The 17,500-nt window shown below is 36.1% G+C and overlaps 1 protein-coding gene across 1 annotated transcript; it reads left to right on the top strand.

The window, feature by feature from the left end:
- Positions 1–12,108: 12,108 nt before the first annotated feature.
- On the top strand, positions 12,109–17,103 carry zbtb43 (zinc finger and BTB domain containing 43). The gene is made up of 2 exons (XM_043238392.1): positions 12,109–12,212; positions 14,329–17,103. The coding sequence occupies exon 2, from the start codon at positions 14,351–14,353 to the stop codon at positions 15,605–15,607; it is 1,257 nt and encodes a 418-aa protein (XP_043094327.1). The 5' UTR covers positions 12,109–12,212; positions 14,329–14,350; the 3' UTR covers positions 15,608–17,103.
- Positions 17,104–17,500: the final 397 nt, after the last annotated feature.

Here is a 17,500-nt window from a genome sequence, read left to right as displayed (position 1 = left end):
ATGAATGCATTGTAACAGATCCAGGAAGAATCCTCGCTCCTGCAGGAAAACATCGGTCTGTGGGCAGCTTTAACAGAGACGGCCGTCAGCAGCTCGCGTCTTATCATCACATGACATCGGTTTAAAGCTCGTTTGTTAATGGAGCTTGTCATCAGACGCTCTTTTGCTGAGAGATACGACTGCTCTTTTGACTGGCTTTACTCTACAAGTCCTGACAAACACACTGTATTTATTGATTTTTTCATTTATTGTGTTGCATGTTTTGATTCCCAGATTTCCTTTTGTGTTATTTCAAAGCTTTAGGGGTTTTAATATTTTTATAAAATGTGGAAAATAATAAGTGTATAGGAATTCATTATTTTATTTTCAATTTTTTTATATTGTTTTCATTTTATTGTAATATTATTTTTATATTTGTATATTTTTATAAAAGTGTATAGGAATTCATTATTTTATCTTCAATGTTTTATATTTTTTATTTTATTTTAATATTATTTTTATATTTTTATATTTTTATAAAATGTGGAAAATAATAAGTGTATAGGAATTCATTATTTTATTTTAAAAAAATTTATATTGTTTTCATTTTATTTTAATATTATTTTCATATTTTTGTATTTTTATAAAATGTGGAAAATAATAAGTGTATAAGAATTCATTATTTTATCTTCAATTTTTATACATAAAAAGCACTTTTTATAGCACTGGAAAGTTATGGTAATAAGCATAGACTTCATGTAACGATCTTTTTATTAATTAACTTTTTTTTTCTTTAAAGCGTCCAATGGGATGTTTTAGTTTATTTTACTTTTTTTTAAAAAAATTCTGTAAAAACATCCAAAATGATACGAAAGTTCCCATAGAGAATCACATAATTTAGTTCATTTTCTTTCATTTCTCTTCTCTTTTTTCTGTGAAAGCATGGAAACAGGACAGAAAAGAATCACTTCACTTTGAAATCGCATATGAACACATGAATAATCCTCAAAATCAAGAGGAAAGACAGTAGTTGTTTGACACCATGTATTTTAGTGTTTTTGTAAAGTTGAAGTAAAAGTGCTGTAAGCGCCGCCAGCAGACTGAGACTGATCAGCAGGACTTCCGTTCTCGCTGTGAGCTCCATCAGATTCCCGTCAGGAATTCCAGGCATTTTTGCGCGGCGTTCCTGGAGTTCCTCGCGACAGCGGCGTGCGGCCGGTCCGGGGCCGGGCTCCAGAGCGCAGACCCCCTCCACTCACCGTCTCGCTCTCAGGCTCAGATCCGTCCGGGTTGCCAGGGCAGCGGCCAGAAATCCCTGCTCTCCTGTAATGAGTCTGTGAGCTCCCGGATCAGCTGGGAACTCCAAGAGCCTTTTGGGTTCATTTAAGGGGCAAAGGTGAGGCGTAACACTGAGGTGTTTGATTGTCCTCAAATGTCCCATTAAGCATTTTAGCACAGTGATTGACAAAACACTGACCTGTTTGTGTTCAGTTTAGTTCAATATAATTAAATTAAATAAAATTTAATAAAATTTAATTTAATTTAATTTAATTAAATTTAATTTAATATTAAAATAAATTGAATTAAATTAAATGAAATTAAATTAAACAAAATTTAATTAAATGTAATATTAAAATAAATTAATTTAAATTAAATTAAATTAAATATTAAATTAAATTAAATTAAATATTAAATTTAATTTAATTAAAATAAATTTAATTTAATTAAATTTAATTAAATTAAATACATTTTTGTATTAATCATTTTGTGCATCAAAAGGATGCTTTAATTAATTGCTCAAATTTTATTTATAATATAGTTATAGAATTTTTGTATTTATTATTTACATTTATTTTATTTGTACGTATGCATGTATTGTTATATTATTGTATACGTTGCATTATTTATTTATTGTCTTTTTATGTGTAAGAGCTTAATTGACGTGTGTAACGTATGAATGTAATAATTAAATATTCACACACAAATTATTCAACCATCCCTGACAAATTAGTGGTACAGAATGCATGCTATTTTCATCGACTTTTAATTGTAATTATTATTATTTAATAATTTTTTTTTTTTTTAATTTTGTAATTTGTTTGTTCATACTATTTTGAAATAGTTTTTGTCTCTTTCGTTTAGCTTTTGCGATTCGTTTTTCATTTTAGGTTTTAATAAAAAAAAAATTATTTAAAATTCAACATTTGTTTCATTTCATTTCAGCCATCCCTTAATTAATTCTAATATTTCTTTCTCATTTTATATTACTTTAAGAACAACCAAAAAGAACAAAAAGGTTAATTTTATAATTTTAGGTAAATTTATTTAATTTTTCTATTATTTCTATTTTATAAAGCACAGGAAGGTTATGGTAATAAGCATAGAGTTCATGTAACGATCTTTTTATTAATGAACTTTTTTTTTCTTGAAAGCGTCCAAAGGGATGTTTTAGTTTATTTTGCTTTTTAATTTTTTTTTTTCTGTAAAAACATCCATTCATTTAATTTCGGTTAACGTCATTTCAGCCATCCACCAGGTGAAAATGTAAAAAAATCGCAAACGATAAAGTTGTCCAAAATGTTACTCACCAAAACACAATGCTTAAGAACAAGATTGATAGCCAAATGCATAAAAATGCTAAGAAAGTTAGCTTCAGGAGCTGTAGTGGCGGCATTGATTATTTTTTTTCACCCACTTCTACACAGACTTAAGTAACTTTCTCGAGTTACTTTGTTTGGTTGCTTTTTGACTGACGTATAAATTGAACAGTGAAATCAATATGGGTTCACAGGCCACAGGATGACATTACGGAAAAGCAAGCGTTCTGCCAAAGATAAGGCCGCGTCTAACCTGTGAGAGCTTCATTAATTCCCCGGGTTCAGCGGCAGAATATCAATAGCTATCGCTCTTCGGGGGAAAGAGCAGCCGAAAACTTATTAACAACGATTTGTGGAGGAAAAACTGTTGTGAATTCTTATGAAATCGGCCAACCTTTCCCGGATCCGCACAAAGGCCACTCCGCAATACCCAACTAATTTTTCACTTAAGGCACTTGCGAGTCAAGCCGGCAAAGGTCGGCTCCCGAGACGGCGCAGAGGAATGAAGACATTAAATGTGCTCTATGTATTGATTGGTGTGTTATTAGTTGGGGAGGGAGGAGGAGAATCGAAGGAGAAAAGTTGCCTGATGAACACCTGAGGTCTGAGGAGCGTTCGGCAATAAAAGCAGGATTTGGAAAAAAACCCACTGTTGACTTTTACACGGAGAGAGCGCTTCCGTGGGACACCTACAGACAAAAGCGCTTCCCGAATCGACATTTACGTTCATTTCTGTCGTCGTGGTGTCATCTTTTTGAGATGAACAGACTCTGAAGGGAACGGAAAAGCGAAGGCTAACGATCTCGGCAGGAATGAGCTGCAAGGTGGACGGAGATATGGAAATGATCTGACTTTTAAGCAAATTATATTAGAGTAAAATGAGTTTTGCTTAGGCTAGTACCATACGTATGCCTCTATATGATTTGTTTGCATGTATAATAATTGCACAAGAACTTTTTTTTTTTTATTTATTTATTTTATTTATGTTTTTATTTATTTATTTATTTATGTTTTTATTTATTTATTTATTTTTAAAGGACTTTTATTGCACTTTTTTTCATAGTACGTCGAGTTAAACTAAATAAAAATGAAAAGATATATAAATAAAATAAATATGAATCAAAACGAGAAATCTGTTTTCATGGGAAATAGCTGTAATAAAATGTTTTAAATTGTCGTTATTTGTCAGTTAATTGCTTGTAAAATGTAAACTAGATTTGTAATATTTCATTTAGTTTACTTAAAATAACGTATTTTTCTTTTTATTTGTTTTAGTTTGCATTAACTATATACCCTGACAGAAACCCATGAAATTATAGATAAATAAATAAATAAATATTAACACAATAATAATTATTAATTAAGGACATTATTAGGCTGTTTAATTAAACATACGGTGAGTGCAGTAATATTGTAAAGTGTTAAATTATTTATTAATTATATTGTCAACTATTATATTATAAATTATAATGTTATTTTGCAATAGTGTAATAATTATATTACAATTAAAATGGTATTTATTGATGTGACACACACACACACACGTTTTTTTAGGCCAATGCATGTCATTTTTTTTTTTTTTTGTAAACCTAAAACTAAAAAGTGAAGCTATGCGTGTGATTCCAGGTGAGCTTTGTGAGAAAGTGAGAGACGGAAAGCCCGTGCTTTTGCGGCATCACATGGTTTGCATTTCTCCAAATCCCACCAAGAGTCTCCTCAGACGGAGCAGGACGAGATGAAGATGCTGCGGGGGACGTCCGAACTCTTATTAAAACATGCGTTACGCTGCTGCTGGGATCACTGCGAGCTCGGATAAAGGACACTTTCCCGGGTTTGAGGAAAATCGACGCAAAGGTCATGACTGAAACCGATGAATGTGGTTGATAGTGTTATGACACGCTCTAAACGACACGACTCATGAGAAGCGTCCCAGACCTCCTCCCGACCTCCTCGTCCTCCTCCTTGATTCAATTAAACTCCAAACTGCGGGTAAATATTATCATGAACTTCTCCACCTTCCTACGGCGACGGACATCGCCATGTTCACATCAGGGCTGTTCAAATCGAAACCAAAAAACCAACACCTGCCGTTTGTATGTATGTGGAGAAAATAAAAAAATATATATTTAGAACAACGTGTCATTTGTTAATGCGTTAACTGCCATGAAGTAATAACGGGCTGTATATTTTACAGCATTTATTTGTCAAAGCTAGTTCATGGAAACGTTCATTTTCACAGTGATTTAATTCATGGCAACAGATAAAACGGATGAATTATTTTTATAACGTTTTAGTAAATGTGAATCTTAACACAGAAAGCGCATTAAGTGTAGTAACGTTATTCAACACATTATTTGAACATATTAAAATATATCAAAGAATAAGGAAGGGTATTCAATTTTATTGTATTTTAAATGAGTAAAACAAATGGGCAAAGCCAAGGATAGTGGCAAATTTTTTTTAAAAATTTTAAAATTACAACTGATTAGTATTTGGGGTGAAAGTAATTGGATTTTTAACTTATGTCATAAATTAATTTTTGTTGTAAATATGCCTGACAAAATTGTTCCACTGAACGACATTTTAGCAGGAAAACCAGGAAAAAAATGCATGATCATTTTTTTTTTGCTCAGAAAAAAATAAATAAATAAATAAATTGCAATTAATTTCAACAAAAAACCTTTTTTATTTATTTTTATAAAATGATAGCGATTTAAATCGGCATTACACTTGTTGGTTTTATGCTTAATCTCTTTTTTGGTTTTTGACCCATACTGCCTGGTTTTTTACAGTTTGTGGATTTTTTTTTATTTGCTTTAACACCTTTTTTTTTTTTTAAATATAAAATATTTTTATTTTTATATTGTATTAACGAACCTCCTTTATTAATGCTTCCAGCAATATTTTAACCTATTTATTTATTTAAATAATTTTCATTTAGGTTTATGTAACTTTTAATATATTGCACAACTTTGTTGCCCATCAATAAAGCGGTTGGTGTGAAGTAATGATACAGAAATGTTTCGTAAAACTTTGACTCAAGATTTTTTGCTCCTCTCGGGAAGAAGCGGTTTGATGCATGTCCTGTTGCTCCGCTGGTTTAATGAAAGGTGAGTTCTCCGGGCCCGTGTCGCGTTTGCCTCCAGCCGCCGCTGCGCTGGGGGCACAGACAACAATCCCAGGATTCTGTGTGCCTTTGTCCGGAAATAACAGACACAAAGCGGGGGTCAGACGCTGAGCGCTGGAATTTAGATGAAAGACGTGGTCTGCTGCAGCAGGTGGGGATGCTTAGCTTTAATCAAAAGATGATTGCTTTTGTTTGGCTGCTGTTTGACTTCTTGTTTTTCGCTCTTGTGCTTCAGGTCAGACGTGGCGGGCCTCCAGTCCGACGGGGGACCCCGGGATCAATGTTGCCGTTTCACTTTTTATCTATTCTTCCTACGTGCACGGCGCAAAATCACTGTCACCAAATGCTGCAGTAAAAACCTGATCGTCTGTTTCGTTCAGTGTGCAACCCAAATACCAGAAGCGTTTTATTTTTAATCAAATGAAAACCGAAAGGCTTTCGGATCAAGTGAGAATAAGTTTTATTCGCGAAACACCATAGAGAGCGTACCAAATGTGTGACGTTTTACACTTTTATCCACAAAATGAGCTCGTTTCAAATTTCAGTTCTCTAAAAAGTTGGCACGGGGGCAACAAAGGGCTAAAAAAGCAATGCATTTTTAAAAGATCCGGCCGGGAGAACGTCTAGCAACTAATTGATTTAAGTGGCACTCTTGGTGAAGCAGCAGTTGTACAAAAATCTAAATCTAAATATTTTAATGAACATTTTAATGTATGTAAGTCAGTGGCCTTTTTGTACGGTTTACCTGTTAATTAATGTTTACGGTAATAAATATTCGAAATTACAGTACTTTTTTGTCAACTACAACCGCCATAATCATAACGTATATATAATGTCTTACAAATGCTTTTTTTAGGTTTTTAAAAGAAGTCTCTTCTTCTTACCCAGGCTTCATATATTTGAGTAAAAATTAATTAATTCATTAAAATACGGTAAAAACAGCAATACTATGAAACACGATTATGATTTAAACTAACTCTTTATTGCTGTGACCAAAAATCATTTTTAGCGCCGTGATCCTTCAGAATTCATTCTGATCTGCTGCTCAAGAAAATCCTCGCAAGACATAATAAAAGTTTTTTTGCTAGATTTGCTTCTTGTGGGCATCGAGTGCCGTTGGGGGAAGTTGTAGGGAAAACAAACAAACTAAAGAAGTGCACGTTATATGTATATATATATATATATATATATATATATATCTGTATCTGATATCTGCATGCACGCACGTATGCCTGGATCTGATCTGGAGTTCACAGGTGATTGCGTGTTTCTTTCCCAGCGCTGTATCTCATGATCCCAGATCTTCATCTGAGGGCTCCACATATCCCTGAGCGAGGCGTCTCTAGATCCCAGCAGATGTTCCTGTCTCTAGTCCTCTCGATCCAGGGCTTTCAGTCCAAAAGTCCTGGCTGTAAATCAGCTCCAGGTGAAAAAATGGATTCTAACACTCCAAAAAAGCCTCTACTCTTGAAACATTTGAACACTTTAGCAGCAACTTTTATTGCTTTTCGAACTAATTATTATTACAAATTTGTTCAAAGATACTCATTATAAACATAAATAGCTAAAGTCTAGTAACAGTGTAAACGGCACAAATAAATACAATGGTATTTATTTACACAGAAAACCAAATATTTCTTTGGGTTTTCTGTTTGAGCAGAAAGGGTCCGCGCGAGAAGGTGCGATTCAAACCTTCCACAGAAATTTGACTTTGCACCAAAGCTTCTTCGAGCGGAAACTGTTCTTTCTAGATTGTCCCGATGTTCTTAACTCTCGAAAACTTTATTAACATCGACGTTTCCTTTGAAGAACCTCGAACTTTCGTAGAACCCTTCCGTTGCGTGAAAAGTTGACATTTTCAGGAAAAAATGTTCTTTGCCCTTAAAAATAAAGGTTCTTTATTGATGGTTCCATGAAGAACCTTAAATATGGAATGTTTCTGTTACAAAAAGGGCTCTTTAGATTATTGAAGGTTTGAGAAGTGCTCCCTGAAATGGAAGCAAACGATCGTTTTTTAAAAAACACTTGCGTTCCTTCAAACATTGTTCAATAAAAAAAGCTCTCAGGGCAACCTAAAACGGTTCTTCTCACATCACATCACAAAACTCTTTTTTTTAAATGTATTTCTTTTAAACAGTGCAATACAATTTTGCAGAAAATGGCACCACGGGCTCGTTGGGGACTGAAGCAGCACGGGTCAGTCTCCTCTTACAACCGTCTGAACTCTGCGAAAGTAATAGGTTTCGGTCCAAATTCTCTCTCCGCGCCAAAAGCCCCAGAATTCCTTCATTTCGGAGCTTCCCGAGTTCCCGAGCCCATCCCCACCTCGAGCTCACGTGAGACAAGGCCCCCGGTCTTATCAAACGGGCTTTTGTTCTCCGCGGCTTGGCCCGGGCCTCCGAGGATGAGAGATGCAGTTAATACCCAGGGAAGTGGCCCTAATCGCCCGGCGCTATTACTGCGGCCAATATCAGAAGGGATGACAGACTTATTGATTCCAGAGCCGCAGGTGGACACAGGTGACTTCCCCCTCTCCACGGCCCCGGGTTTGATCCGCGCTCGGCCGGGCAGGAACAGCTCCATCTCACCTGCTCCGTGGCACGCCGAGTCCATCTCAGACCATTAGCTCCAGAACTGAGCTTAAGCCCTCAATTGGGCCCGACGACCGCTGAGTGCGCAGCTGATTGAGACGCTACCGCCGTCTGGGGCTCGTCTGCTCCACGCGTCTCTGCAAAAGATCTCGTTCTTCGGTGCGTGAGGATTTAAAGGTGCGTCCTGACGTTTTGCGCCAATGAGTGCGTGTGACTCACTAAACAGCATCAAACTTCATGAGGAAAAGTAAAAAAAAAAAAAAAAAAACAAATGGCCAAAAGCTGTAAACCAAACGTTCAAAATCACGTCCAAAAACCATGGTCATCAACAATAATCATCAGTATGCTAATTCTGATCTAAAAATAACAAGTATTAAAAAAAGTTAATCTATTAATCTGTTAACTTTATAGAGCAAAAAATAAAATAAAATAATTAAATAAATAAAATTATATATATATATATATATATATATATATATATTTTTTTTTTATTAAATATTTTATTTTTATTTTTATTTATATATATACACAAATTAAAACTGTGAAATTTTGTATGAGAAACATGTAATAGTGAAAATTTACAAATTAATATTGAGTAATGCAACCTTTTTTTTGTTTTTTTAAGTAACGTCTTTAATGTTGTGGTGGTAAAAACAATGAAAAATAATGTGGTCCAAACATCATAACTACAAGTGAAAAAAAAATACCTAAGCAAAGAAGCTTTTGCCAAAAAAGTGGTGAATAAATGTATAAAATAGACAGTTTTGTTGTTTTAAAAAAAGGTGTAAAAATCTTTCAGAATCTTACCATGTACAGTAATAGCAATAAATATTTAGTTTTGCATTCATATGCGGAAAATGTACAATTAGAAAATGAGTATATGTTATTACTCATAACATGAGTATTTAACATAATTCATCCAGACTCAGCCCAGGGTCGTATTGTGATAAATATGTGCATCTTTGAGGAAGAGAAGCAAGTAATGCACATTTATAAGTTGTATAATTGTCCGTTGTCCCATCTCCAACATACAACAGGCCAAATATGAAATGTAAAAATGGCGAGCAAAATGTTTAGAAGGGATGCGAACTCTCTGAGCTTTTTCTTTGTCTTCGCTTCTCGCTGCAGACACTCTTTCTGAACTTTTCAAAGTGTTTCATTGATTCGTTTGCACAGCAATAGCCTGCCTACGAATCGCCAGACGTTTGAAAGCCTTGGATCAAACATGCATTCAGTTCCTCCGCAGCATTTAGTTACGCAAAGGTTCTCCTTCTACGCTAGAAAACACAGCTTCGAGATGTTTCCGATCGAATCCCTGAGCAATGATAGTTGTGTATTAGCTCTGTAAGGGTCATCTGGTCAAACCCGAGGTCCGGGAGGATCTAGCGTGAGCGCTTTGCACGCTAAGTGTCGGCAAGGTCTCTCTTAAGCTATGCCGTGTTTTGTGCTTCACTCGCTGTCTGTCAGTGTGGGTGAGATTGCTGGCAGAAATATAATCATACGCCATTGTGCTCGCCCGAGATCTATAATGGAAGCCCATTGAGTTTTCTGTCACCGCTGGCCTTGATAGTGTGTCCATCAAAATATTGATTCAGTAGGATATGTAACGGCACATTGATTTTCTGCTGAAGGTGAGGAGTGATGGACGGAAGCCTGTTGGTTTTTTTCCAATCAAACCTCTGGACGCTCGTTCTGAGAGTTCAGGAAGGGATTTTTTTTTATTGTTTCGCGGCTTATTGAGCTTCCGAGAAGGTTAAAGTTGGTATAACGTCGAGCTTTAAACTAACTCCGACAATCGAGAGCTTCGGCTTCGTCCTGTAGACGTCTCTCTCCTAAAATATCAGAAAGAAAAACGCGAGGAAAAGCTACAGAAAAAGTGCAAGGACGCCCAGATCTTGAAATTCAGGAAAGCAGTTTGCTTTTAAATATATTTTAGTTCAGTTATAACTTTAATATGTCTTATTCGAGCACAATTTTTCTTGCTCAAATAATTAAGCTAAAGCTAAAATAACTTAAAATAAATACAACCCCCCCAGCAAATAAGACACAAAAAGTTAAAAATATTTTTTAACAAGCGCAAGGTTTTGATTTGTTTCCTTTTCGTGCAAATTATATATGCCACCATATATCACACAGCTTAATGGCAGCGGTTATATGAACACAGGCTGTCTGTTGAACATACATCAGATTAATAAACAGCCACCTCTGTCCTCATTCCACAAAGATTCAATATAGTGGGGAACCGAGTAATATTCAGTGCTTCTGATAGCATTATCAGGTGACTGTATCTGAAAACGAAATGAGTTACACCCTGACAGCTGGGTGATTTTATTAGACGTATATATAGGCTGTATTTCATAAGAAGAAGTCATGTTAAAAGTCAACATGGGCAGAGTTGTTTATATTAGTCTCGCGCTATTAATTTATATCGCGTGCATTATACTCATTAAGAGCGGAGAACTCTTAACGAACGTTGTATCAACGTTGCTGCGAGAACGTTTCTGGAACGTTTCCATGAGAACGTTGTCGGAACGCTACCGAGCTAGTAGCCTAAGAAGCGTTCTCATAATCGCTGATATACTTAAATATATATTTTTAATCACACTCATATATTATACAGACGGATAGACGGGTGAAAAGTGGAAAGACAGAAGAAAATATGGATCCTCTGAAGTTTAAGACACAGCAAACTGTCTCTTATCCTATAGCGCCCCCTGCCGAGCGCTACAAAAAGCATCAATTAATATTTTTAATTAAGACCAAAGCAACGCACAAAACCCGAAGAACCTGTCCGAGCATGTTAAATCATTTAAATGACACCACGAGGCTTGGTGTGGTTGATATCTCAAGAGAACGTGCTTATTAAAGGAGTATATAGGGCCGTAAAAAAACTTGTTTTACCAGATTATTACCGACGTTTAAGTCATTTCAAAATAAAAGTCCCAAAAAAATCCTTTGGCATGTTTTTGTTGATTTGTTTGTATTATTGTTAGGCCCACTTTGTCACCATCTCTACGACAAGTGTTAAAAAGCGCACTCTATGAGTGTTTTATTAATTCTTTTAATTTAAACATTGCCTTTAACGGAGTGGCTATTTACACTAACACCCACCAACGTGTGCTTTAGATCGTCATCATTGGCATGTCTTATTTTGACCAGTTTTTTCTCTCTTTTTATATTTCATAAAATCAGACAAGCATTAATTTTAGATATAAAGGTGTATGGAGGCATTTATTGCCCCAATAAGGTTACCAACCACAGCACCCATTTAATAATAATTTGAAATAAATTAACATTTACACTCAATGGGTTGCTTTCTGCTTTATAATTTACTTCATTACTGAGGTTCAGATAACTGCAGCTTGCAGTAAGTAGTATAAACAGCAGTGCGTGCATTTAGCGTAAATAACATCACTAAATAATGCTGCTGCTTATTTCAATTAGTGTGAATAGAACCTATTGCTAAATAGCATGTAAATAGCATCTATGCTAAGAAAATATTTTATTTTCACTTAGAGTAAATAGCATCTCATTTCTGTTTACACTTTCACCTGGTGTAAATAGAATCCATTGCATTTTCACTTAGTGTAAATATCCTCTATGGCTATTTACACTATGCAAAAAGTCTTAATTTAATGCAATTTATTTTTATTTATTTTATTTAATGTTTAGTATTATTTTTGTTATTTTATATGATCACACCGCTGTGTCACCTTTTGTTTTTCTTGGTCAGTACAGCTGCGCTGAAAAAACGAACGTCAATCTGGCGCCCAGCGGAAAGTAGGCGTGTTTGTTTACATTTCTTCCTGCGCCACGCGACTGTGCGTGATGACGTAAGCTGTACGCAGCGCTCTGGCTCTCGGAAGAGAGGAGGCGAGTTAGCTTTCAGAAAACCGGACTAAAATGATGCAAAAAACGGTAAGACGGAACTTTTTATTTTATCGCGAGTGAGGCAGATAACTGTACTAATATTTAGGCTTCTCGTCAAGGAACAACAATGTCTCTGTCGCCTGTTAACACCCATAGTCTCTTGAAATGCTAGCTAGCAGTATAGCAGGTTAGCCTGATCTCTGATATACTGAACTGTGAATTTAAACTAGTTTAAAAGATGTAGTTTTTTTTCTCCCCTCGAACTATCAACGTAGGTCTGGTTTTAAGATTTTATATTCTCTTGATTTCCATGTGTACTGTAGGTTTTACCGCCATTGTGGTTTATGCAGTCTGTTACACTTGCATCTTACCATGCCATCTATATTTCCTTACAAAAATGTCGCCATGAAAACCATAGTTACCGCCAAAATGCTATAGTTATTACGCGTTATTGTTAATAAAAGCTCGATCGATTATAACGGACCTCCTGCAATCAGTGTACAAGCTTTCACAATATTTCTAACATTTACTTTATAAGGGAGTGTTACTACAGGATGTGGATCAAATATAGTTTACATAAAATTATTTTATTAATTATCTGATAAGATTCCTTATAGGCTGATGGCCTGTTAAATAAAATAAATACTGTAAAGTATTTAACTAAGTTTATTATTATGTAGATTTGCAGTTTTATACTGCTTGTTGTGTGAACCAACTCAATAGCACTTTCTTTTTATGCTCAAATTATGCTTAAAATCAAACTTTGAGTCAGATAGGCTCAGTAGAAATATTTGCATTATTTCATAAACGACATGTGATTTTCCCGCTTAACTAGATAACACTGGGCTAAATATTAGATTATGTTTTATATTAATATCATCTTCTAAATCAGCACGAGTTCGACCAGACGGCATAATTATTCATAGAATCATTGAAACGTTAAAAATGCTTGACATCACTGTGAATTTGATGAGCTAAACAATGCTATGAATTGTAGGCCGACTGCAAAAAAAATGCAACATAAATATATATATAACAGCGGACGTGTGATATTTTTTATTTTTTTATTTTTTTTGTCCTGAACATAGATAACACTGGGATAACTGTTATATTAATATTTGCCGTATTGGCACCAAAATACAGAGTTTGACTAAACGATAAAACTTCATTATTTTTGCTATCCTGACTGCACAGTTACTCAAACCTTTTTTTTTGTACAAAAGTATAAAAATATGAATAAAATGAAACACTGAAGATAATACTGAATAATAATAATAATAACAACTTTTTTACAACAGATTGTTTTTTTAACAGATAAGGTTGGGATGTATATTATCTGTGACCCTGGAGCACAAAACAAGTCATAAAAAACATGGGTATATTTGTAGCAATAGCCAAAAATACACTTAAGTGTAAATAGCAATTAGATTCTGTTTACACTAAGTGCAAATAGCGTATTTTCTTAGCGATATATATACTATGTATTTTTTTAACAATATGCTATTTACACTAAATGTTGTTTACGCGATATGCTATTTACACTGTGTAAAAAAAAAAAAAAAACTATACTATATATTGCAAGTAGTGGCAATTATCCTGACCTCAGTATTGTAGTGCATTATAAAACAGTACACAATTTTAATTCAAATCATTAAATGGTTAAGGCCCTCCCTAGACTCTCGATACTTTATTTTCAACTTTTTTATTAAAGATAAATGCCTTTCGAATCTGATGTTTGCGCTAACAAGGCCGGCCATTTGCCATTTTGCGCACTTTTTTTCCCCTTTATGCCGAAAATCACATAAAGATCACGTTCCGTGAAGATATTTAGTACATTTCCTACAACAAATATATCAAAACTTAATTTTTGATTAGTAACGTGCATCGCTAAGAGCTTAATTAACTCTCAGATTCCAGATTTTCTAATAGTTGTATCCAAATAATGCCCAAGCTTATGTCGAAAACGGACCCTTTGTGACTGGTTTGTTTTATTAAAGGGATATATTAGCACCGAGTTCGACCGGACGGCTCATTTGCTTTGCTTTCCAATTCTGCAGCCATTTGCATTTAGCGGTTTGCATGCAGCATCGCTTTCTGATCCCTTGCGCTACGCAGGATAGGTGATTTTGACTAGCACGCTAACCTACCCTGCCTTTTTCCTCAGAGCGTGTAGATTCCGCGTAACCATGGAGACCGACGCTAACTCCTTCCACGTGGAGTTCCCGGATTTTTCCTGCTCGCTCCTGAAGAAGCTGAACCAGCAGCGGCAGAGAGGGCAGCTGTGCGACCTCATCGTGTCCATCGGGGGCCATCAGTTTCGCGCCCACCGCGCCGTCCTGGCCGCCAGCTCTCCGTACTTCTGCGATCAGGTGCTGCTGAAGAACAGCGCCCGCGTGGTGTTGCCGGACGTCATGCATCCTTGCGTTTTCGAGGCGCTGCTGTTGTCGTGCTACACCGGAGGGCTTTCGGTGCCAAGCGGAGAGGTGGTTTCCTTCTTAACGGCGGCTAGCTTCCTGCAGATGTGGCACGTGGTGGACAAATGCACTGAGCTCCTGGAAGTAGGAAAGAAAAACCGGATCGACCACGGATCGTCTCCTAAAGGTGATGGTTACGCCACCGATAATGAAGACGCCGGTCACGCCGCGGGAGAAGATCTAGGCGATTTAGATCCTGCTTTAGGTCCAGGGGCGCTAGAGAGCGGCGGTTGTTCGTCTCCGGATGATCCGAGCAGCGAAAACGGCTCGGATGCAATGGAGAACCAGTGCTCTAAACCGGCCTACGTACCGCCGAGCATCATGGGACACAGAAAGAAGGTGCATATAAAATCGGAAAGGCAGAATCGAGACGCCTGCGGCGGCTTGTTCGGCGCCGAACACGGAGCGAACGACTCGGACGAGAACTCCCACAACCCGAACGCGGCAGAGGACTGTTTCGACGAGAAACTGGCGGAGTGCTTGGATCGGGATTGCTCTTACGAAGAGCCGCTGGACTTCTACGGGACCTCCATGGAGGGCTTTTCGCAAGCCTCGGACGAGCTTTCCAACCCGACCTCCAAGCTCGAAGGCGGCGCCGACGTTTCTAAAGAGGAGACGCCGGGCGACGGCGACGGCGGCGGCTTGAAGGAGCAGACCTCGCACTCGGGCTTCGCTTCGGTGGTCTACAAGCTCTACCCGTGCCAGTGTGGCAAAAGTTTCACGCACAAAAGCCAGAGAGACCGGCACATGAGCATGCATCTGGGTCTGAGGCCGTTCGGTTGCGCCGTTTGCGGCAAGAGCTTCAAAATGAAGCATCACCTGGTGGGCCACATGAAGATCCACACGGGCATTAAGCCTTACGAGTGCAGCCTGTGCTCCAAACGCTTCATGTGGAGAGACAGCTTCAACCGACATACCTCCACGTGTGCGAAGGCCCATCAGAACCGGCGGGCCTCTCAGATCTGCTAGTGCTCCCGCGGGAACGTTCGAGGAACCTCAGCACGGAAGCATCCTTTACCTGAATGCCAAACTAGCCGCTGCACACAGTAGGGTTATTTCAAACAAGCACCTCAATTGGGAACGGAGGCCTTCTGTTCGGTTCGTTCAGGTGTAAAGTATCGGTCAAGAGTTGGGAATAATTACGCCGTTCTCGTGCTCAACAAGGCTGTGTCTATTTATCGAAAAACGGTACAAGCGTGAAAAATTATTACAATGTAAAATGTGATTTTAAAGCTGAAATTTCCAGCGTTCGGCGTCACGTGACCCTTCGGAAATCATTCTGATATACCGATCTGCTGCTCAAGAAACATTTCTGATTATTATCCGTGTTGAAAACGTGTGCAACTGTATACGTTTGCAAAGATGAATATGTTACTATTAAGAAAGGTTAACGGTATGAATACTTTTATTCAACAAGGATGCATTAATCTATTCAAAAGTGATGTTTAGAATGAGATTTCTATTTTAAAAATTATTTGAAATTACTGTTCATTGAAGAGTTTGGGGGGAAAAAATGCAATATAGTTTCCACAAAAATTCTATATTATATTTACAACATTAATTAATTAACAATACCATTTTAATAAATGAGCGCCATAATAATTTACAAGAATTGAGCAGAAAATCAGCAAATGTTTTTGAAGGATCGCCTGGAGTAATAATGATTTGCATTATAAGAATACATTTATTTCTTTTTTTTTACATTACAGTAGTTAACAGTATTAAAATTTCAATGCTATTTCATAATTTTTTATAATGTATTTTTAATTTAATAATAATAATACAGCCTTGGTGAGCAGAAGATACATAGTCAACATAAAAAAAACCCGTATATAATTTCAAACTTTTGACCGATCTTCGATCTACTCACAGAATGATTTAAAGTCAACACGTCACGGACTTTAGATGTTAGCAGATGTTGAAGTAAAATGCCATCTCATGTTGACTTCGGGGTCGTTCTGATGTCTCAGAATGATATCTGAAGGAAAACTATGACCACTTTCTACACAAGAGCCTTGAATGCTGTCATAATATTCAGGTTTAAAGACTCACTAAGCGCTTTGGAGTTTTAACAAGGTTTATCTTCTGTAAATAGAAATATTCCCAGATGCAGCATTACGCTGGATTTCGTTTGCTTTAGTTGAGCTGGATTCGGTGTTTGGCGTCAACTCTATTGCCGATCTCTGTAACCGGAGCGTTTCCGATAGGATTTCTCAGAGAACAGCGCTTGTTTCAGCTGCTAATCTGCTCTAATCCATTTTATGCTCTAAAAGTCAACAGATTTATTAGGAGGATTTTGAAGGGGGAAAAAAGTCAAATAAAATCTTACATAATGCTGCATTAATGGCATTGACATTTTCATCTCCTTCTGCAGTGTTCTTGTATGTGATGTTCATTTTGTCAAAATGTTTCTATAATGTGCCATAATTGTAAAATATTAGAAATGTCATCTCTATATGGGCGAATCTTATGAAAAACATGTCCAGGTCATGTCATACACACACACACACATATATATATATATATATTTTTTTTTTTTTAATTTATTTATATATATATAAAAAATATATATATATATATTTATATATATATATATATATATATATATATATATATATATATATTTTTTTTTTTAAATTATATATATTTTTATTATATATATATATATATATATTTTTAATTTATATATATATATATATATATATATTTTTTTTTTAAATTATTATATATATATATATATATATATATATTTTTTTTTTTTTTTTTTTTTTTTTTTTTTTTTTTGCATAAAGACAGATATTGAACCTTATACAGCACATTTATCATTCAAACTTGTTTTACTTTAAATTTGTAATTCTCAGT

This window comes from Puntigrus tetrazona, chromosome 5 (genome assembly GCF_018831695.1).
Source record: "Puntigrus tetrazona isolate hp1 chromosome 5, ASM1883169v1, whole genome shotgun sequence".
Lineage (NCBI taxonomy): Eukaryota > Metazoa > Chordata > Actinopteri > Cypriniformes > Cyprinidae > Puntigrus > Puntigrus tetrazona.
Note: the sequence above shows the minus strand (reverse complement) of the source record. Positions and strands in the feature narration are given on the sequence as shown.